We start from the raw sequence: 21,522 nt of genomic DNA on the forward strand, positions 1-21,522 counted from the left end.
GTGGCCGGCAGGGGGCGCCATCGCCCCGCGCTGAAGCCCCCGCGTATCCGCGCGCCCGGAGGCTGGACCGAGGCACGGGTCGCCAGCAGACTGTTCAGCCCTGGGAAATGAGACGGCAAGTCCTTGGGGGCCCGAGAGGCCAGGATAGGGCCGGCAAGTGGGCCCCTGCATGGGGATGGGCGCCTGCTGGAGCATCTGCGGCAGCGGGACCCTAAGCTTCTGGAGGGGCCAGGGCCGCTGGAGCTCGGAGCCGAGTGTCCAGGGAGCGACCCTGGCAGTCTGGGCGGGGCCGGAGGACAGGATGTGCCCCGGCACCTGTGTGGTCCTGGCCATGTGCCTGCTCAGCCTGTTTATGCAACAGTCCGATAGGAACAGTCCCTTTCCAGCTATCCGGAGGCTCTGAGGGTGGTGGTCCCCGGGCAGGGGGCTGTAGCAGGAGCCCCTTGGGCAGGGGTTCAGAGCTGGAGCTGGGAAGGAGAGTGGGGAGGAACCTGGGTCTGCCACCTCCTGGCTGGGTGACTAAGGGCCTTGCCTCCTGGAAGGAGAGCTGAACCCTGGCCCAATAGCACCTGCCCCTGGAGAGGCCCCACCTGGCCAGGGAGGAGGCTTCGCTTCAGCTTCTGGGAGACCAGCCCCCATGCGGCCCACCCCCATCCCTGCCTTGTCCAGGAAAGGCCCAGCACCACCCACACACCTTCGGCTTCCTTCACAAGAATGGACCTTGCCTCTTGCATTCATTCAGCCCAAAGCCTTTGGGCAGGAGAAGGGTGCTGGGGGCAGTGCCCCACCTGGCTGTGCGCAGAGGCCCTGCCTGCTTCCTGTCCAGAGGCTCAGTGCCCGCTGGCGACCCGCCCACTGGCCACCAGCCTGTGGGAGCGATCCCTGGGGCTCCGTGCTGGGCAGCAGCCGCCCTTCCTGATGCCTGACCCCCCCCACATACACCGGAGCACCACTCCGTGTGGGGGAGGCACCTCTGTGGACACCAGGCTGTCCAATCTTTGATGACCCTAGGCCAGTCCCTTTGTGTCTGGGGGCCTCAGTTTCCCCAGGCCAGCCTGTAGCCTGGGCTCCTCGAGTGCCCAGAGACAAGCCCCAAATGGTGGCAGCTGGGTGATAGGCAAGCTCAGAGGCCTGAGTGGGCAGGAGGGTGTGGTGGCCTTAGACGGCATCTCCCTCTCTGGAATGGTCCTTTGTAGTGTGCCGCAGGGCTCTGTGCGCGGCCCTGGGCCTCTTCCCGGCACTCCGTCCTCTGCTGATGGGGTGAGTGGGGTGCTGGGGAGGGGTGGGCCAGGACCTCTGCAATCATTTGTTTTCTAACCAGTGAATATGGAACACCTGCTGAGTGCTGCAGCAAGGCCTGATTCTGGGAATCCGGCAGCGAGCAAGGCCTTCCGTGAAGGAAAGACCTATCACTAGATGGTCGGGTCTAAAGAATAATAGCGCACCCCCAGAGGCCGGGTGGACGGCGGTCTGCCAAGGCCTGTCTGAGCACGGGACGTCTGAGAAGAGACCAGGGGAGTTGGCGGTGGGGTTGAGAATATCTGGGGAGACAAAGAAACAGCCCGTGTCAAGGCCCCAAGCTGGGAGTGTGCCTCGCAAGCGCAGGGCCGTGGGGCTGTAGCATCGGGGCTGGGGGGCCCCCAGCTAGGGTGTTTACTTTGTGTGAGATGGGTGTCCAGGGTGGCTGTGAGCAGAGGGCAGATTCTGGATGAGTTTTGCCGCTGAGTGGGACGTGGGTGTGAGCTCAAGACAGCAGTGACAGCCATGCCCAAAGTGGACCTGGGCACTCAGGAGTTGGGCATAAGTCCGGGTGCCCGGTAGACGCTCAGGGGACCCATGGAGCAAGCAGTTGGATGCGGGACTGTGGGGTTGAGGGAGAGGTCTGGGCTGCGTCCTCCGTCCTCTGCGTAGGGAAATTTTTTGTTGTTCTTTTCTTTCGACTTTATTTCTTAGAGCAGCTTTAGGTTTACAGAAACATTTTGCAGAAAGTACAGAGAGTGCCCGTACTCCCTCCCTCTCACACACACAGCTCCTCCTATCAGTAACATCTTGCATCTTGTGGTACGTTTGTTACCGCTGATGAATGAGTATTGATACATTGTTATTAACTAAGTCCTTGGTGGCACAAACGGTAAAATGCTTACCTACTGGCTGACATGTCTGTGTACTGCCGTCCAGTCGACTCTGACTCATAGCGACCCTGGAGGACCACGTAGAACTGCCCCATAGGGCTTCCAAGGAGCTGCTGGTAGATTCGAACTGCCGACCTTTTGGTTAGCAACCGTAGCTCTTAACCACTGCGCCACCAGGATTTCCCTATGTGTGGATATATACACACTATGTGTATATATGTAGATATTATTGTTATGTGTATAGGTGTACAGTATATGTATGTTAAGTGTGCGGGTGTGTAATATACATACCGAAGTCTCTGGGGGCGCAAGTGGTTAAGGGCTTGACTACTAGCCGAAAGGTTGGTGGTTCAAACCCACCCAGAGGCGCTTCGAAAGTCAGGCCTGGCATTCTGCTTCCGAAAGGTCACAGCCTTGAACACCCCGTGGAGCACCATTCAGCTCTGACACGTGGGGTTGCCGTGAGTCGGAATCGGCTGGACAGCAGCTGACACCAGCAGTTATTGACTAGAGTCTGTGGTTTACGTGAGGGTCACTCTGTGCTGTGCGGTCCTGTGGGTTTCAAGAAGTGCACAATGTCATGTGTCCATGATTATGGTGTCAGGCAGAATAGTTTCACTGTCCTGAAAATGCCCTGGGCACCCCCTCTTCACCCCTCCCCCAGCACCCCGGAAACCGCTGGCGAACACTGACCTGTTCCCAGTGTCTGAAGCTCTGCCTGTGGAGGTTTTTGCTCCCTGCTGATGTCCGACCCCCAGCATGTCTGTGCTTGTCCCAGCTGATGTCAGGCCTGCCCTTCCTGGGACTGCCCCCACCGGGCCAGGCCAGGCCCTAGACCAGGGCAGGGCCAATGCTCCACCCCTAGGTGGACTCCCCCTGCAGCTCAGACAGGCCACGTCCCCTCCCAGCCCAGCCACTGGTCTCTGCCTGTTTCCTGATCTCGCCAAGGCCTCGGTGTTCTCACCAGTGAAATGGGCCCGTCAGCCCTCAGTCACTGCCAGGGATGCTTCCAGGATGAGCACGAGAGCCGGCCCTGCGCTGGCACACACGGGGCTCAGTGAACAGGTGCGCGCACACACCTGTGCAGGCTTCCCCTCCCAGCCCCACCCCTTGTTTCCTCCTGTTCCGGCCTGCCTTTCACTCCTTCCCAGCTACAGGCACTCTTCCTCCCAGACCCCGCCCCCAGCTCCTTCACCTTCCAGAACATTCCATTAGCTTCCCTACCGCCTTTCATCCCAAGATCTAAGGCGCCTTATAAGGGCCAGAGCACTTCTTCCCACACCCTGGGTGGCCACCCCCAACATTTCCTTTAATGGGTGGGGAAACAGGCTCAGGAGAGGGCGACCCCCCCCGCCCCAGAGCTGCTGGGCCTGGTGCGGGGCTGGGGGCGGCACAGGGTCTGGGTGGGGGTCTCTCTCAAGGTCCTCACGCCACACCGAAGACTTTTGGGGCCATAGATGGCCCTGTGGCTAGAGCTGACCCTCCAGCCTTTGTAAGCTGGCGGGACCTTCACAGACCCTAGGCTGAGTGGAGGGAGGAGGCCAGGGAGGCCAGGTGTTGGTGACCTCTGTCCCACCCAGGCCAGCTGGGGAGGGCAGAGTGGCCACACTCTGAGCTTTACCTGTGTGCCAGCGTCCACCAGCTGTGGGTGCCCCTCAGCTCCCTGTGTGCCCCAGAGGGTGGTGGGCTCAATGCCCTGGGGAGGGGGCCCCCCTGCCCCAGGCCTCAGCCTCTGCCCAGCCCGAGGCAGGGACTTGGTAGAGACATGAATACCCCTGGCCTCCCCCACCTGGGTGGAAATTGAGGCACAACACAGGCTCTCCCACGGCCGCCTCCCTGCGCATCGCACCCCAAATGCCCCTGGCCCTGAAAGGCCACCGCCATGCCCCACCCTGGCACCCACAGCAGATGCCAGGAGGAAGTGGGTTTGCAGCTGTGGCCTGTGGGGGCGGGCACTGGTAGAACTGGTTTGGGCCCAGCTGGCTGGAGATCGGGCGGGGTGGGCTGCTGGATGGGGCCTGAGTCACGGGGGCATGGCTGAGGGTGGGGCGGGCTCTGTGCCTCACCACCTGGGAAGGGGCTCTGGGGGGTCTTGGCTTTCCAGGCCTCCATCACGCCCCCCTGTGTGGGTCCCGGTGGGGGTGCCCGGCCTCCTGACCAGGCAGGCCCGTGTCCACTTGCTCTGCCCCTTTCACCGTCCTGAGCCTTGTCTAAAAGGGTGTCCACAGTCCCTGCCCCTCCACTGTGTGTTGGGGGCCCAGCGGGGCACATTCCAGGGCCAGTGCAGAGTTCTGTGCCAGCCTCCAGTCTAGGCACTTAGTGGGCCCTGAGCCGAGGGCCTGCCCTGTGGGATTTACCATCTCCAGGTAGACAATCCACACAACAGTCACAGCTGGGCCTGCAGCCCCAGATTCCAGTTCCTGACCCTCCCCTGAGGGCTCTATGCCCTCAGAAGTGTTGGGGTCCACACAGAAGCCCCCAGGATGGCCACTGTGTGGGCTTGGGAAGAATCTGAGAGCTGGGCTGGGGGAGCGTCCAGCCTGGACGTCAGACACCCCTGGGTGTGGTGGACGAGGGGGGTCCCACGGTCACCAGCGGCCCTCTGGGCCCCACCCGGCCTGTAAGGTGCCACGTGGTGGCCCCACCCAGCTGGTCCGTGGTGACTCAGCACATGTCCCCTCCTGCCTTATCTGGGACCAGAGGCCTTGGGAGCCCAAGGGACGGGGCGTTATCTGGGCCTTTGAGACTGGGTGCGGTCATGGGGAGCCTTTCCCTGCTGACGGAGGCTTCCGGTGACAGGGCCGCTTCCCCTGCAGGTTAATGAGCCGGCAGTCGGGCTGCTGGGATGGCGGTGACTCACAGGTCATAGCGTTGCCTGCCCGGACCCGGTGCTCAGCCATCACCCGCAGAGGCTCTTCCAAGAGAGAGCCTCTGTTCCCAGTGCTGAGAAGCGAAGGACAGGCTGAGAGTGGCCGAGAGTGGCGGGGCCCGGGGTGGGGGGGTGCTGGGGAGACAGTTCAGGGAAGCGTTAGGCTGGGCACAGCTTTGGAGCATTTTTCTGGGGCCCTGGAAGCCAGAGGGAGGTCTGAATCAGGAGAGGTCCCAGGTTTTCATTTCAGATGTCGGGGAGGGCAGGGTGAATTCTTCTCCTAAGCCCCAGGCTGGGCGGCCCGTGACTCTCCCCAGTGCTCTACCTCGGATGCTCCACCAGGCAGGCGCCACGGCCCCTCTCCTGTCCCCCAGGCTGGGCTGAGGGGGGTGCGCAGCCGGGGAGGCTCCTGAGCCGCCCTGGGATAGGCTGGAGGAGGCAGCTCCCGGCTGCAGGATGCGCCCATGCCTGGGGTCCCACAGGCCTGCGGCCACATAAGTTTCACCCTGACAGCTGGGTGGCCTGGGCCATGTCCCGTCACCTCTTGGCACCTCGAAGTGCGTGAGGAAGGTGACTCTGGGCCCGTGAGGAATTGCCAGCTTAGAGCCTGTGGGGGCCGGACAAGGTCAGGCAAGGAGGCTACGAGCGTAGAGTCTGGGGTGGGGGGTGGCCAGGCTCCCTGCCCTCCAGATAAGACGGGCACCCCAGCCCTTGAGATGAGAATGAAGCGCACTGCCTCGGCCAGCTCTGCCTGACAGGCCCCCACCTACCCACCAGCCACTTCCAAAGGCCTCTCTTGCTGCGGCCAGATGGGAGTGGCTCAGGATTCCCATAGGCCCCGAGGGACACAGCCTCGAGGTGGGGGCAGAGGAAATGAGGTCACCCGGAAGTTAGCCACAGGGCAAGGGGCAGAAGTGTCCAGCCCCCACGGCCCACCAAGGGTCCTTTTCTCTGCGTCTTTGTGTCCATCTGCCCAGGCTCCTGTCCAGCCAAAAAAATAAAGGGGGGCTGGGGGGGACAGAGACAAATGGAATGGGCCCCCGCCCTCATCACGGTCACTCAAGTTTTGTTTTTTTAATTGTGGTGAATACATAGGTAACAGGACATTAGCTACTTCTGCACAGCTCAGCGAGGTGGATTCCGTTCCGCACATTATTCAGCCACCAGCAGTGGCTGTTCCCGAAGTTTCCATCACCTCTAACAGCTCAGTGTCCCCAGAGAATTGTTGATCCCAACTCATAGTGACCCCACGTGACAGAATAGGGTTTCCTAGACTGTAATCTCTCTGGGAGCAGATTGCCAGGTCTTTCTCCCTCAGAGCCACTGGTGGGTTCGAACTGCAGACCTTCCGGTTAGCAGCCGTACGATTAACCACTGCGCCGCCAGGGCTCTTTCCCCTGAAGAATTGCTTACTCAGTGTTTAAAAGTGTTGGTGGAGTCCACGAGAGCCAGGCGTGGGGCAGGAGCCCCATCCAATGTCCTGCAATCACAGAAGGACCCCGGGAAGCAGGTGCCCCTGTGGAGGGGGTGACTCTGTCAAGGGTGCTGGGGGGAGCGAGACCTGGGAGGCTTCCTGGGGGGTAGGGGCACCCCAGCTGAGTCTGGAGGGACAGAGATGTGCCTACCCAGTGGGCACAGAGCTGGGAAGGGCCTCCTGGCTGAGGAAATGCCGTGGGCAAAGGCCGGGATCCTGCCGCTGCTGAGCTGGAAGAGTGCCTGTGCATTCCCTTCATTGCTGGTCTCCCCTGTGGCATCTTATTTGGGGGAGAGGGCACCCCAGGTTCCCCAGGACAGCCCGCCCGTCTCGGCCCCCGGGGCACTTGTGGCCCTCACTTCCCTGGGCCTTCCAGTGTCCCCATGCCAAGGCTCTCCAGGCCCAGAGGACAGCGCTAGCTTCCGGCTGACCAGCCCCCTTTGGTGACAGACGATATCCTCAGAGAAGAGGCCTGGCTGCCTGCCGCCTGCGCCTCTTGTCACCAGCCTCCCAAAATAACCCTCTAAGTGGCCACCTCTGCTCCGCATTTCCAGGGCATCTGGCAGAGAAAGTGGGCTTTGTTCCCTCCCGGCCGGCCTGGGCAGTGACGTGCGCCCTGTGAGGCTGGCGTCCAGAAGAAAGAGCCCTTTTCTGCAGGCAGCCCCCAGGCCAGGGCGGCCCTCGCGTCACAGCCAGCTCTGTGGCCGGAGGTGGGGTGCAGGGCCTGAGCCCAGCCTCGTCCCTCCCTGGGAGTCTGGCAGAGGACTTGCTGGGGTCCCAGCTGCCCTCTGACACCCAGCCTACTGATTAATGGGAAGGCTCATTTTGGGGAACCCCAGCTGCCAGAAAACTCAAATACCCAGAGTCCGTCCTGGACAGGGGCAGTTGGCGTGTGGTGGCAGGTCACAGTTGCCCCAGGGGGCCAGAGGGGAAGGGTCAGTGGGCACACACCACCTCCACCCTGGACAGGCCGTGTGGTCCCGGCAGGTCACAGCAGGGGAGGCCAGACCGTCCTCTCCCTGGTCCCGCTGGGCACAGAGGCCTCACATGCCCTGCCTGGGGCTTCCTGCCAGAGCTGTGTTGACAAGATGTACACGTGTGTGCGTGTGTGTGCATGTATGTGTGTGCGTGTGTGCATGTATGTGTGTACGTGCGTGTGTCTGCATGTGTGCATGTATGTGTATACATGTGTGTGCGTGTGTGTGTGCGTGTGTGTACATGTGTGTATGTGTGCGTGCATGTGTGTGTATTATGCTGGAAGACAGGGCCTTTTCCCAGGGAGCCTCAGTTTCCTTATCTTTAAAACAGGTGGGACCCTGCAGCCCTGCGCCCTTCAGCACTGTCCCTCACAGCCTGGTACTGAGGCACCGGGTCCCACTGGATCCCAGGGCACAGTGTTGCTGGGGTCTCTCTGTCACCTCCTCCCTAGGCTGGGAGCAATGGTCCCCTCCCCCAGGCAGAATTTTGGGGTCTTTTCTGCCCCTCAGCAGCCTGGGGGTGACCTCCCCCAAGGAGGACCCACCACCCACCCAGGGCTCTGCCCAGGCCCTTCCAGAACTTGCCCTCCTGGAGCGTCAGAGGGTCCTTCATCCATCTTCAAATACATGTGCCCCAAGCAAACGGTCCCGCCCTTGCCCTTACTGTGGGGACATCCAGGTTGGCGTGAGCTGTCTCAGGTGGAGGCCTGAGAGTGACTGAGGGCAGTGGGGGGTGCCGAAGGTGGGGCCTGAGCCCTCCAGCCCTGCTGACCACACTGCCACCCCCAGGATCCAGTGCCCACCCCTCGTGGGGCTCACCGCCAACCTTCTGGGCGCCATCCTCAGCTTCATCTTCATCCCAGCCAACACGAAAGGGGCCAGTGCGGATACCCAAGCCGCCCCACCAGGTAAGCCCACCTGGAGGCTCTACCTGTGTGCAGCATGAGCCCCTCCCTCCTGTAGGCGCACTAGTGCCTCAGGCAAGGCTCCGGCCCAGGTCCCCCCTTCAGCATCTTCAGGATGTGGGCGTGTGCTTCAGGCTAGGGGCAGGCAGGCATAGGGGATTCAGGGGTGCCCTCGTGCCCACTTTCATTCCTTGAGCCTCTCCGCGGGTCACTGGGCGGCTCCCAGCTGCTAACTCTATCAGCTGCGGGGTGGGGGGTGGCTCAGAAAGAGGGGCTTATGGTCCTTGTCTCCAGGGATGTGGGGAGGGGTCAGGCAGGCTTGGGTCCCAGGAGGGGAGCCTGGGGAGGGCTGGGCGTGGAGGCAGGGGACATGGGGTGCTGTTTGAAGGGCACTGGGCAGCTCTGGGGGGCCCTGAGTGTCTTGAGTCTGCTGTACAAAGTGCCACAAAGTGAGGGACTCAAAACAACAGAGATGTCTTCTCACAGTTCTGGGGGCCTGAAGTCCAAAATTAGTACCCCGAGCTCCCTCTGAAGGCTCTAGGGACAGAGAGAGAAAGAAGCAGGTGGAGGGTGGGCGCTGGCGCACAGGTGGTCTGACGCCCTCTCCGTGCCCCAGGTGGGCCCAAGGCCAGTGTGTTTGACCTGAAGGCCATCACCCGCCTGCTGCTGCTGCCTGGAGTCCTGCCGATCTTCCTCATCAAGGTCATCTCCGGCTTCCCCTCAGGTGAGTCCCGCCTGTGGCCCAGGAGCAGAACCGTGCAGCTGAGAATTCTGGGGATGGAGATGGGGGCAGGGCAGGGGCAGGCCCTCCCCTCCGCCTGGCGTCTCCTGTCCATGCCTGCCCTCTCGTCACGCCTCACCTGCGCCACATCCCAGCACCTCTGTTCCCCTGGGTCATGCGGACATGGTGGCACAGGAGAGGAGGAGGAGGAATGAAAAGCAGGTGTCCTCCCCCCTCCCGACCAGCCCCTCCAAATCATGCCCTGAGGACCCCAGGAAGGGATCACTGAGGGTCTGCATGTCCTGGGGCCACTGTGACAAAGCACTACCAACTAGGGGGCTTGTAAGAACACAAATTTGTTTTCTCCAGTTCTGGAGGTTTGGAGCTCAAGATCAGGGTGTGGGCAGGGCTGTGCTCCCGAAGGCTCTAGGGGAAGATCCTTCCTTGTCTCTTCCACTCCTGAAGTCTCTTGGAGAGGCTCCTTCCTTGTCTCTTCCGCTCCTGAAGGCTCTAGGGGAGGCTTCTTCCTTGTCTCTTCCGCTCTTGAAGGCTCTAAGGGGAGACTCCTTCCTTGTCTTTTCTGCTCCTGAAGGCTCTAGGGGGAGGCTCCTTCCTTGTCTCTTCCACTCCTGAAGGCTCTAGGGGGAGGCTCCTTCCTTGTCTCTTCCACTCCTGAAGGCTCTAGGGGGAGGATCCTTCCTTGTCTCTTCTGCTCCTGAAGGCTCTAGGGGGAAGATCCTTCCTTGTCTCGTCGGCTCCTGGTGGCCCCAGGTGTTTCTTGGCTTGTGGCTGCATCACTCCTAATCTCCGCCTCCACTGTCACGTGGCCATCTTCCCTCTGTCTTTCTGTGTCTGTTCTCCTCTTTTATAGAGCCCTGGTGGCACACTGGTTAAGAGCTCGGCTGCTAACCAAAAGGTCGGCAGTTGGAATCCACCAGCCGCTCCTTGGAAACCCTATGACGCAGTTCTACTCTGTTCTGTAGGGTCCCTATGAGTTGGCATCGACTTGACGGCAATGGGTTTGGTTTTTTGGTTTCTCCTGTTTTATAAGGACACCACTCAGATGGGATTAGGACCCGCCCTGCTCTGGTGACCACCTGTGAATTTAAGTCTTTACGTCTACAAGTACCCTGTTTCCAGAGAAGGTCGTGTTCACAGGTGCTGGGACTAGGACTGCAGCATAATCTTCTGGGGGGACATAGTTCCATCCATAACACTGAGTCACAGGGACAGAGCCTCACTCCAAGCCTGTTCACTCCTGCTTCACCCACACTTCACCCACACTTCTAACCGTCCTGCCCTCTGCTTTCCGAGTCGTCTCAGGGCTGTCTGAGGTGCCGAGAAGACAGTCATAGACTGGAAGTAAGTGCAGGCATTCTGATGGCATGCTGGTCCTGCCATGGGCACCCTGCGGGCATCCCTGACCACAGCCCAACCAAGGATGTGCCCAACAGTGACCCCTGTCGCTCAGAAACCCTGACTGGGACCCTCTCACTGGGGCTCCAGGGAACAGGGCAGAGAACAAACTAGCGAGCCCCCTGTTCAAACCTTCTCAGATGGTTCCATGCTGGTTGGTGCTGTCAGGCGCTGCCTAGTCGGTTCCGACCCACAGCGACCCCATGTCCAACAGAACGAAACACTGCCCAGTCCTGCGCCGTCCTCACAATCCTTGCTATGCTTAAGCCCATTGTTGCAGCCACTGTGTCAATCCATCTCCTTGAGGGTCTTCCTCTTTTCCTTGGCCCTCTACTTTATCAAGCATGATGTCCTTCTCCAGGGACTGGTCCCTCCTGACAACATGTCCAAAGTATGAGAGACGTAGTCTCGCCATCCTTGCTTCTGAGGAGCATTCTGGCTGTACTTCTTCAAGACAGATTTGTTTGTTCTTTTGGCAGGCCATGGTATAGTCAGTATTCTTTGCCAACACCGTAATTCAAAGGCGTCAGTTCTTCTTCGGTCTTCCTTACTCATTGTCCAGCTGTCACGTCCATATGACGTGATTAAGAACACCATGGCTTGGGGCAGGCGCACCTTGGTCTTCGAGGTGACATCTTTGCTTTTTAACACTTCACAGAGGTCTTTTGCAGCAGATGCGCCCAATATCGATGTTGGTGCTAAGGGGTTAATCCCTCCCCGAAGCAGAAAGCTCTGCCGCCTGAGCAGTCCTGCGCTGAGCACTCTGTGGGGGCCGAGACGTGGGGCAGGGGCTCCCCAACTGACCCCCAGCTCTCGCCAGCTCCATCTGGGCCCCACCCTCCCCCATGCAGGCCTTCTAGGCCGTCCTTTGAGCTGCAGTGACCAGGGTCCAAGTCACCAACCTAAGTATAAAGGGGCCTTGGAGACAAATTCTGTATGATTCCGCCGATGAAACATCTAGAAAAAGCAAGTGTGTAGAGACCTCGGTTATTAGAGGTCACCAGGGATGAGAGGGAGGGGAAAAGGGAGTCACTGGGGAGGGGACACTGAGCTTCTGTTTGGGGTGATGGGGAATTTAGAAAAGCGTGATGGTGGTAGTTAACGACATGATGAGCATAATTAACGTCGCTGAACTGGACGTGTGAAGAATATTGAAATGGCAAGTGATTTTTTACATGTATATTTACCACAATTTTTTTTTTTTTTTAAATTATACAGGGAAAAAGCAGGGGGGCCTTTGGGGTTTCCTCTGACACAGAGGGCCACAGGCAGGCCTCGGGGTTCAGCTGGGTCCACAACGCCAGCCCCGGGCCCCGACCTCCTGACTTGGGTCTCGGCCACCCTGTCCGTGCTGTGCCTTCTGGCACCTTCCAGCTCACAGTCGACAGCGTAGCAACCCCAAGGGGAGGCGCTGCCTGTGCTAGGGGTCAGGCAGAATCCCAGGGAAGGCTCTCGTGGCCCCAGCGGGCATCACGTGGCCTCCTTGAACAGTCTCTGGGGCCAGGGCTCATGGTCTCCCAATTGGCCTGGCCGGAGGTCCCCCCGCAGCTGAGACAGGGCGGGGGGCACTACAGCCAGGGCTGTGGGCAGCCCTGTGCCCTGACGGCCCTCCGTCCCCCCAGGGCTCTTCCAGATCATGTTCTCCATTATTGCCATGGACTTCTTCCAGCTGGAGGCTGCCCAGACCGGCTACCTCATGTCCTACTTCGGGGTCCTGCAGATGGTGAGTGGGCCGGGCACGGCGGTCGCCGGGAGGGGGCTCTCCTCGCGCCGTATGATCTGTTTCCCCTCGTGGGGCTGCCCTCCACCAGCCCTCTCGGAACGGTCTGCACGCTGGGCTCCCGGCACCTCGCGCCCCGCATCCTTGCTGCCTCCCTGGCAGGGCCACCTCTGCCTCCCGCCCCGCTCGGCCCTCTCCCGACCCCAGCACGCTCGCCCTGCCCCACTGCTCGGCTCCAGGCCCCCAGCCCGCTGCGGCCGCTGGACGGTTCAGCTCGTTCATCTCCAAGGGGCCTTTGTGAGCTCCTGGGGTGCCCCAACACACACCTCACCCCGGGGGCTCTCAGCTCTGGAGGCTGGAGTCGGAAATCCAGAGGCTGGTAGGGCATGGCTCCGCAGGCTCCAGGGGAGGATCCCTCCGTCCCTGTCCCTGTTTCCAGCTTCTTGTGGCTCCCAGCGTTCCTCTGCCTCCGTCGGCACCCGCCTCCTCCCTGCGTGTGTCCCTGCAAACATCTCCCCCTCCTTCCCCTGTAAGGACACCGGGTCATTGGACTAGGGCCCACCCTGCTCCAGTAAGACCTCGGTAGTCTGATCACGTCTGCAGAGGCCCTGTTTCCAAACAAGGTCACATTCACAGGTATCGGGGCTTAGGACTTGAACGTGTCTTTTTGGAGGACGCGATTCAACCACAACGGCCACCCAGCCTTGGCGTATCCAAACCTGACTCATGACCGTGCCCCAGCATCCCCATCCCCAGCCAGGGCAGCACCGCCGGCCAGCTGTGGGGACAAGGGTCCCGCGCGCCTCCCCCGCCCCTCCCCCCATCTCCTCTTCGGGGGATTGTATGTCCTGACTCCCTCGAGTGCCCCCTCCACGCCGTCACCCTAGGCCGCGGGGGCGTCATCCCTACCTGCCACTGCCTGCGCAGCCCCTCACAGCCCCTCATCGCCCCTGCAGCCCCTCTGCCTGCCAGCTCCTCCTCTGCCTTCTCCTCTCAGAAGCCTGTTGACTCTTCCGGAAAACCCATTGCTCTTGGTAAAATACCAAACCCTCTGGCCTCTTTCGGAGCCCCCTCCACCTGCCGGGGCCCCCGCGCAGCTCCTCCATCCACCGAGAATCTCTCAGCAGTCAGCCGTCGGCCCTCTCTTTCTGCATTGCTGTGCCCAGTTCTCCTGGTCTCTGGGCGGTGGTTCCTCTGCTCTCAGAGCCTTAGATGAGTCCTTTCCTTTTGTCACCCCACTGTCAGCTCCCGCACCGCCCGCCCTGTGCCTGCTGTGTGCAGGTTGGGGGATGTCGGCCCCCTGTGAGGCTGTCGGCAGGGGGGCCCCATGCCAGCCGGGGGCTTTTGGGCTTGGATGCTGGCGCCCAGTCCAGAGTCAGCAGTGGTGAATGCAGAGCGGACAGCTGTGGAGTCCACAGGTGGAGGACCTGAGGACTGGGGGGCGTCATGCCTGCACCCCCAGGGCTGTCCATGGCAGCCGAGCCAAGGGACAGAGCTTCCAGGAGGGGGCCTGGGGGATCGGGCAGTGCTTGGGGCACCCCAGGCTGCTTTCATACCGTGCCACCTGCCCCAGGGACGTCAGAGCTGGCATGGGTGGGCTTGTGGCTCAGGGTGGGCTTATGTGATCACCCCATTGCTGTAGGGGCCAAGGTGGCCCAGGCCATGAGTGGCAGGGCAGGACTCGAACCCAGGTTGCCTGTCCACAGAGACCAGCTTTCTCTTGGGCTTCCTGCAGCCAGGCAGTCTGCTTTCGGGCCACAGATGGAGGTGTGGCTGGGTGTCAGAGACACGGGCGACAGCTGGTGGGGGCAAACAGAGCCACGAGCAGGCAGACACAGCCCAGTGAGATGGGCTGTCTGATGGGGAAGCACAGAGGGAGCCCCTAACCCGGGCATAGGCATAAGCAAGGCAGGCTGCCTGGAGGAGGTGGTCCAATTCCATCCACCCAACCCACTGCCTGGGAGTCCTGTCTGAGAGGAGTCGAGTGAGCCCTCGGCCTGTGGGCAGCATGCCAGGGGGACACGGTCATCCCAGTGTAGTGTGGACTGGCACGGCAGCCAGCCTCGAACAGACGGGGACAGAGCAGACCCCAGAGAGGGAGCGTTATGGCAGAGGGCAGCCTGGCGTGTGGGTCTGGCTTCTGCGCCCGGCAGCCAGGGTCTGTGTCCTGCCCCTGTGTGGCCCAGAGCGAGTGTCCCAACCTATCAGAACCCCGGTCTCTTCCTCTGCCAAATAAAGCTCAGGAGAGTGCCTGCCTCCTGGGGTCGCTGCAGATTCCATGAGCTAAATGGAAAAGCACCCCATTTCTCGATCTTGATGATGCTGTTGGACATTGGAGCACGTTGGCACCTGGCCAGAAAATGCTGTCTTGGCACGGCAAGGTGGGGCGGAGTGTCCTGCCTGCTGGCCCCCAGCCCCTCTGGGCCCAGCCCCCCATCGCTCCTCTTGGGCATTGGGACCAGAGGCGGCAGGGACAGGTGGTGCCGAGCCGCTGCCCAGGATGACAGACGGAGTGCGGGAGGAACTATTTTGGGATGGCCGGGCAGCGGGCAGCCTCGCGACCTCTCCAGAAGCGCGTTGTGCCGGGGAGGCGGGGAGCATTCTGCATCTCGAGCCACCTGCTCTGCCTGCGCCTCTGGCCCGTGCTGCTAAAATAGCGGCTCCTGGGGGCGGGGCGGCCTTCCCCTGGAGGGGAAGAGGAGGTGGAGAGGAAACAATAACAATAGTAATAATAAAACCCAGAGCTGGCGGCCACGGGGGATTGGTTCTAAAAAGCGGCCCCCCGCCGGCCTGGGGCCGGGGCAGCCTGGCCTGGCTGCTTCTGTGGAGGGAACCTCCCAGTCCCCCGAAGTCTGCAGACCCCTGGGGTGGGCATGGATCTCTGGCCTGCACTGGGGGCGGGGGTGGCTGCCGGGGCCTGCTCGGGCCTGGGGCTGCAGCCTCTGAGGGTGGTGGGGGGAGCTGGGTGGAAGGGTGCAGAGGGACCCAGGAAGGAGCCGGGGCGAGGCCTGGGGACCCGACAGAGGCTGAGGGTTGGAGGAGGGGGAAGAGGGACCGCCGGAGAGGGGGAGCCCAGAAGGCTCATTTACTTGGAGTGGGGTGGGGGTCGCAGAGGGGAGGGGTCTGGTTGCTGAGTGAAGAACGGATCGAGGGCCGGCAGAAGTCAGAGACGCTTGGGGCTGCAAGGTGGCCATTTGGGCAGAGGTCGGGGAGGCTTGGGTCAGGGGACAGTGCGGGGGGCGTGGGAGAAGGAGGTTGATGAGGCGGTGAGAGAGAAAGGTGCGGGGCGGCCAGCGCGCACCGAAGATCCCAGGTCAGGGGCCATTCCGAGATGTTCAGTGATACGGGGCACTGGATGAATGTCGGAAGACAAGCTTTTTGGTAAAACTCAAACGTAGAGCTGTGTCAACAATTAAAGGGAAGCATTCGGCACGTGGCCAACTCTAGCTTCGTTTAGTAACCTGTAAGGCACGTAAAAGGAGCCCTGGTGGCACAGCGGTTAAAGCAATCAGCTGTCAACTGAAAGGTTGGTGGTTTGAAACCAGGAGCGGCTCCTCAGGAGAAAGATGTGGCGATCTGCTTCTGTAGAGATTTACAGCTTTGGAAACCCAGTGGGGTCGCCATGAGTTGGAATCAACGCGACAGCAGTGGGTTTTTTTTTTTTTTTTTTTTGGTTGGTAAGGCACGTAAGGAGGTCTTGGGTGGCACAGTTAGCACTCAACCACTAACCAAAAGGTTTTCAGTGGCACTGCGGAAGAAAGGCCTGGTGATCTGCTTCCCTAAAGATTACAGCCAAGAAAACCCTATGGAGTAGTTCTACTCTGTAACGCATGGGGTCGTCAGGAGTCAGAATTGACTGGATGGCAGTGGGTTGGTTTGTTTTTGGTTAAGGCCCATGAGTTTAAGCTTTTTTAAGTTAGTGGGGGAAAATTGAGACATCAAGCCAGTACTTCAGGATTTTGGTCTTTGTGTTTGAATGAAATTTTTGATTTAAATCTTTTGACGTTTTATCATTTCCTTGTAGGTGTGTTGCGCTAAGTGAAATTTGTCAACTAGATCTTCCTTTTAAAAACTAAAAAAAAAAAAAAAACTAAGATAAGCAGGTGTGAGAGCAGCCTCTTGAGAAGGGCATGTATGTCTGCTTCCAGTCTGAGGCAGCCGGCAGGAAGTGGGAAGCGTGGTTGGTCCTGTTCTGCAGGGCAGGGCTCCCTGCCCCACCCCCGCCACGAGCCAGGCCCCAGCCCTGGGCAGGTCCCCTCCTCCCTGGGGCAGAGGCACTTCCTGCCCGTGGAGGAGGCCAGATGGCCAGATAGGGGCCTGGGAGCGGCCTGAGGGCTGGGCCTGCCCTGAGTCACCCCACTCTCTGGCCTCCCAGGGAGGAGCCTTGAGCAGGAAGGGGTGCAGCCAACAGCCGGGCCAGTGAGATCCCCGTAACCTGGGGCTCCCTCCTTCCTGGGGGTGCGGGGAACAGACCAGGGAGTTTAGGAGCAATCACGGAGTGACAGCAGGCAGCCTCGGGAAACCTGGCTGCTCCCTTCCTCTGGGACCCTTCCCAGCGGACCCAGGCCGGGAGCGGCAGGTGGTGGTGAGGGCTGGGGACTTAGCATCCTTAGCATCGTCCACCAGCCTGGGCTCCACCCCGGCTTCCCCGCTGAGCGGCTCTGTGATGTCAGCCCTCTGAGCCTCCTCTACCCCGTTGGAAAATGCGGTGGTGGCTTCGAGGACTGTGGCAAAGACGCAGACTCCTGGCACAGGCCTGACACACGGACGTTACCTGTCGGTGGCAGCCGGTGCAGAGGGCAGGCACCAGGGCAACTGGGCTCTGGCCTCAGTCCAACCACCTGCTTTCTCTGAGCCCATCTTCCCATCTGTGAAATGGGGCAGTTCCTGCCTCCTCCACGGGAGGACTCAGGGGCCTGAGGAAGAGGGGTTGGCCGGGTGGGGGCTCGTGGGGGCCGGTTAACACTGGAGGGGGCGCAGTAGAGCCTCTAGGGTCCTCAGGCCTCATTGTGAGGTTTTTCAAGTGGTTGTTAGGTGCTGTCAAGTCGGTTCCAACTCATAGCGACCCCGCGCACAACAAAACAAAACGCTGCCCGGTCCTGCGCCCTCCTCACAATCGTTATCCTTGAGCCCATTGTTGCAGCCACTGTGTCCGTCCATCTCACTGAGGGTCTTGCTCTTTTTCCCTGACCCTCTACTTTACCAAGCATGATGTCCTTCTCCAGGGACTGGTCTCTTCTGATAACGTGTCCAAAGTATGTGAGACACAGTCTCGCCATCCTCCCCTTAAAGGAGCGTTCTGGCTGTACTCCTTCCAAGACAGATTTGTTCGTTCTTCTGGCAGTCCGTGGTATATTCAATATTCTTCGCCAACACCACAGTTCAAAGCCATCAATTCTTCGGTCTTCCTTGTTCATTGTCCAGCTTTCACACGCATATGAGGCGATTGAAAACACCGTGGCTTGGGTATGGCTTGGGTCAGGCGCACCTGAGCCTTCAAGGCGACATCTTTACTTTTTAAGGCCCGGGGGTTTCAAATGGTAGAAGCTGGGTTTTGCACAATAGGTCCCTGCCTCCTCCCACCCCCTTCACCATCAGTCAGCCAGCCCTTCTGTGATGAAAACACCTTCCTTGTTGTTAGATGCTGTCGAGTCTATTCCAGCTCATAGCGATCCACTGTGACCGCGCAGAACTGCCCCGGGAGGTTTCTGGGCTATGATCTTTACGGGAGCAGGTCTCCAGGTCTTTTCTCCTTGGAGCCACTGGTGGGTTCGAACCCTAAACCTTTTGGTTAGCAACTGAGCATTTAACTACTGTGCCACAGGGCGTCTTAAAATATGTCTGGCACACCTGAAGTTAAAGTGACACAGTGATTTCCGAACGTGAAAATCGGTGACTGATGAGGGACCGCTGTGTGTGCGTGTGCGTGTGCAAGCGTGTTTGAGGCAGCCAAGCGGCCCCCACTTCCCCAGGGACCATGGAGCCGTCATGGGGTCCATTGGGCCACCTCTCTGCCCTCGACCTGCTCGGCAGTTCAGGGTAGGTGTGGAACCCCAGGGGCTGCTGAGGGTTCCCTGGTCTGGAGGTTCCCGCCTGTCTTCAGCCTGTAGGGGGGGCCGGCGAAGTCCCAGCACCACCCCTCCCCGTCTCGCCTCACCCAGGTCATCCAGGGCCTGGTCATCGGGCGGCTGAGCAACCACTTCTCCGAGGGCGCCCTGCTCCAAGCCAGTGTGCTGGCCTTCGCCGTCACAGGACTGGCTATGGTGAGTGCTCCCCCCCCGGCCACTCCACATCAACAGCGGGTCCCAGGGCATGGCTGCTCGGTCCCCCCTGGTGTCCAGCTGGGACTTAGCCCCCCGCATCACACCGGGCCCCGCTTGCCCTCCCCCACCTGGGCCACCTCGATGAGAGCAGCCATCAGGGTGGAGAGGAACCGGGTGGGACCCCGGGAATGGTTCCTCCGCCCAGTCCTGTGAGGCCCTCGCTCAGCCTGGACGGCCACTGCCCTGCCCTGTACCCAGGCGCTGATGTCCAACGTCTTCCACTTCTGCCTCGTGGTGCCCGGCCTGGTCTTCAGCCTGTGCACACTCAACGTGGTTACCGACAGCCTGCTGACCAAGGCTGTCTCTGCCTCGGACACGGGTGAGCGTGGCCTCTAAGTCCGGCAGGCGGGCACTGGGCACCCCGTGGCCCAGCCTGAAGCAGTCGGCCTCCAGGGGGCTGGGGGAGGGACTGGCTCCGGGGAGACCCAGCTCTCGGCTCGCAGAGGCTGGCCCGGCAGTTGCCCTGACTACTGCGGGCTGGGTCTGCCCAGACCCGGTAGGTGTTGCGTCTTCTGAGGGTTGAGTGGGGTGGAAAGCGGGTGAGAAGCGGGCTCAGGTGAGAACTCTGCCCGTCCTCTGGCCTGGCGGCTGTGGTCCAGCCCTGCCCTGCACGAGGCCCTGCCTACCTGTCCAGGGCCAGGTCATGGAGACGGAGGAGGACCTCACGGAGGTGGTGTTTGACTTGCTTTTGAAGCACGAGCAATTCACTAAAAAGGCGGAGGGAAAGATGGCGTTCCAGGCAGCGCCCCAGCTGAGCAGAGGTGTGGATTCCTGCAGGGGCCAGTGAGAAAGTCCAGTGGGCAGAAACGAGAGAGGGGGGCCCCCAGGTCTTCCCACAGGAGAGAGCTCCCTCCACGGGCCCCTAGCCCTCACTCTGGAACCTGCTTTCTTTCTTGAGGCCGAGGAGTCTCCCCACACAGCTTGGGCATCAGCCACGGTGCAGGCGCTCGCCAGTTCAGGGGCTCCTGGGGGCTGGCTGAGGCTGAAGGGCCTGGGAAAGCTCAGGTGGACTGCTGACCCTCCGTCTGTCCACCTGTGTGTCTGGAAGGCGGGAGCAGGCAGCCCGTGGGTGGATCTCTCCTCGCGTCTGCCTTGGGGGCTCCACGGTCAGGCAGCTCTCTAGTGTGCTGGACCAGGCGGGGCCAGGAGGGCTTCCTGGAGGTGGGGCTGGCACTTTGGAGAGGCCAGGAGGAAGGAGCAGGAAATTTGGGCTGGAGATGCGGACAGGGCCTGGCAGGAAGGAGGGCTCTAGACGCCAAGAGGGGAGCAGTCCTTTCGTGGGGCAGTGGTGGTCCAGGCCAGGCCACGGGGGTCGCGCCATACCCAAGGAACCCTCCCTCGGCTTGGGAGGAGCCAGACAGGTTCCCAGCGCCAGCCTGGGAACCCGAGACCACAGAGGGGGCGGTAATTGCGGGCGTGTGGAGGGTGGGAGGGCCCTGAGCCTGGTGGGACCTTGCCTGGGCGGCACTTCTGAGCTACCCAGCTGGGCTTTCCGACTCCCACGTCCCAGGGGGGCCTGGCTCTGAAGCCTTGGGAGCCAGGGACCTTCTGGACAATGGGGCAGGAGCTTGGCAGTCTTTGGGGGCTGGGTCCAGGAGGAGACATCCCCCACTTCACTCGATGCCCTCCTGGTGTCCTGGGGAGGCCCTGTGCTTAGTGAATGCATGCCCCTCGCCATGCCCCATGGTGTCCGTATGTGGACAACGGCCACACACCCCATGGCCACACAGGGGACCACTGGCGGCCTAACGCTCAGGCGCAGGCGGCAGGAGAACCCGTGACATGGGGTGTTCTCGCTGGGCTGCAGCAGGGGGTCTCTAAAGCCACTGCCGGGGGTGGGGGTGTCCACAGGCGGCAATGGGGTGGCGGCTGGAGGAGGGGCTGCGGCAGTGACCTGGGGATGTCTGTGGACCCCTTCCCCACAGCCCCAGCCTCTCCACCCTTCAGTCCAACCTGCACGACAGCTCCCCCACCTCAGGGCTGCCCACCCGTGGTTGCTCCTGCGGCTGAGTCCTGGTGGGCTGGCCAGGGGGAAGGTCCCCGCCTGATGCTCAGATGCCACTTCCCTGGGCAGGCCTGGGACAGCAGAGGTCTGCTGCCTGTGACCTGTGGCCCAGACTCCTCCTGTACGTGGGTGCAGGGACGTCCCGGGGGCAGGGAGACCTCACCCCACCTGGGAGCCAGCCCCAAGCCAGGAGGAGGAAGCTCTGGAGGGGGAAGCGCTGGAGGAGGGGCGGTCCAGGGAGCAGAGAGTTGGCTCTTCTTGGGGGTTTTGAAGTGTTTCATGCGGGTTCCACTATGTCGGGACGGGGCCGTGGTGGGACAGGGGGGGCGTCGAGGGATGTGGGCGGACCGGGTGGGTGACCCCAGGTCCTGCTTGGCCCCGCTGATGGGCCCTGCCTGACCCATCCCTCCCTGCACAGGCACCATGCTGGGCCTCTGCGCTTCTGTGCAGCCGCTGACCCGCACCATGGGGCCCACCCTGGGCAGCCTCCTGTATCACAGCTTCGGCGTGGCCGTCTTTGGACACGTGCAGGCGGCCGTCAACCTCCTGGTCCTCTTGGCGCTCTGGAGGAAGCCTGTCCCAGAGAAGAGGGACAAACTCCGGTGACCGCAGCCCCCAGACACACACTGACAATAAACTCCCTCTGGACCTCCACCGCCCTGGTTCCTCAGGCTCTCGCCGTGGGGCCTGCCTGCGTAGGGTTGGGCCGGGCAGGCAGCCTGGAGGGCTTCCTGGAGGAAGGGGCTTGTGGCTGGATCACAGTGCTCAGGGAGGGCAGGATCACCCAGGGGATGGGCCCCAAGTTTGTCCCCAGTGTAAGGTGGGCCTGCCTGGTCACTGGTCCAGCACCCCCATGTCCATGGCCACGACCATCAAGAAAGCCCCAGTCCTGACGCCTAGACAGCTCTGCCCACCGCCTCCTCCCAGAAGGGAACTCTCTGCGCACCCACTGCCCACCCCCGCCCACCCCCTGCCCACCC

The 21,522-nt window shown here is 61.3% G+C and overlaps 1 protein-coding gene across 2 annotated transcripts in view; it reads left to right on the forward strand.

Moving 5' to 3' along the window:
• SLC22A18 (solute carrier family 22 member 18) overlaps positions 1-21,289 on the forward strand; it is a 27,699-nt gene extending 6,410 nt beyond the window's left edge. For both annotated transcript variants that reach the window (XM_004389392.2, XM_023724397.1), the window contains 6 exons: positions 8,242-8,360; positions 8,974-9,081; positions 12,117-12,217; positions 18,376-18,477; positions 18,736-18,856; positions 20,961-21,289. In XM_004389392.2, the coding sequence (XP_004389449.1) occupies positions 8,242-8,360; positions 8,974-9,081; positions 12,117-12,217; positions 18,376-18,477; positions 18,736-18,856; positions 20,961-21,148 (739 nt within the window). In that variant the 3' untranslated portion in view covers positions 21,149-21,289. The remainder of the gene's footprint in view (positions 1-8,241; positions 8,361-8,973; positions 9,082-12,116; positions 12,218-18,375; positions 18,478-18,735; positions 18,857-20,960) is intronic.
• The last annotated feature ends 233 nt before the right edge of the window (positions 21,290-21,522 follow it).

The sequence above is a fragment of the Trichechus manatus genome, unplaced genomic scaffold (assembly GCF_000243295.1).
Source record: "Trichechus manatus latirostris isolate Lorelei unplaced genomic scaffold, TriManLat1.0 scaffold00244, whole genome shotgun sequence".
NCBI classification, from domain to species: Eukaryota; Metazoa; Chordata; class Mammalia; order Sirenia; family Trichechidae; genus Trichechus; species Trichechus manatus.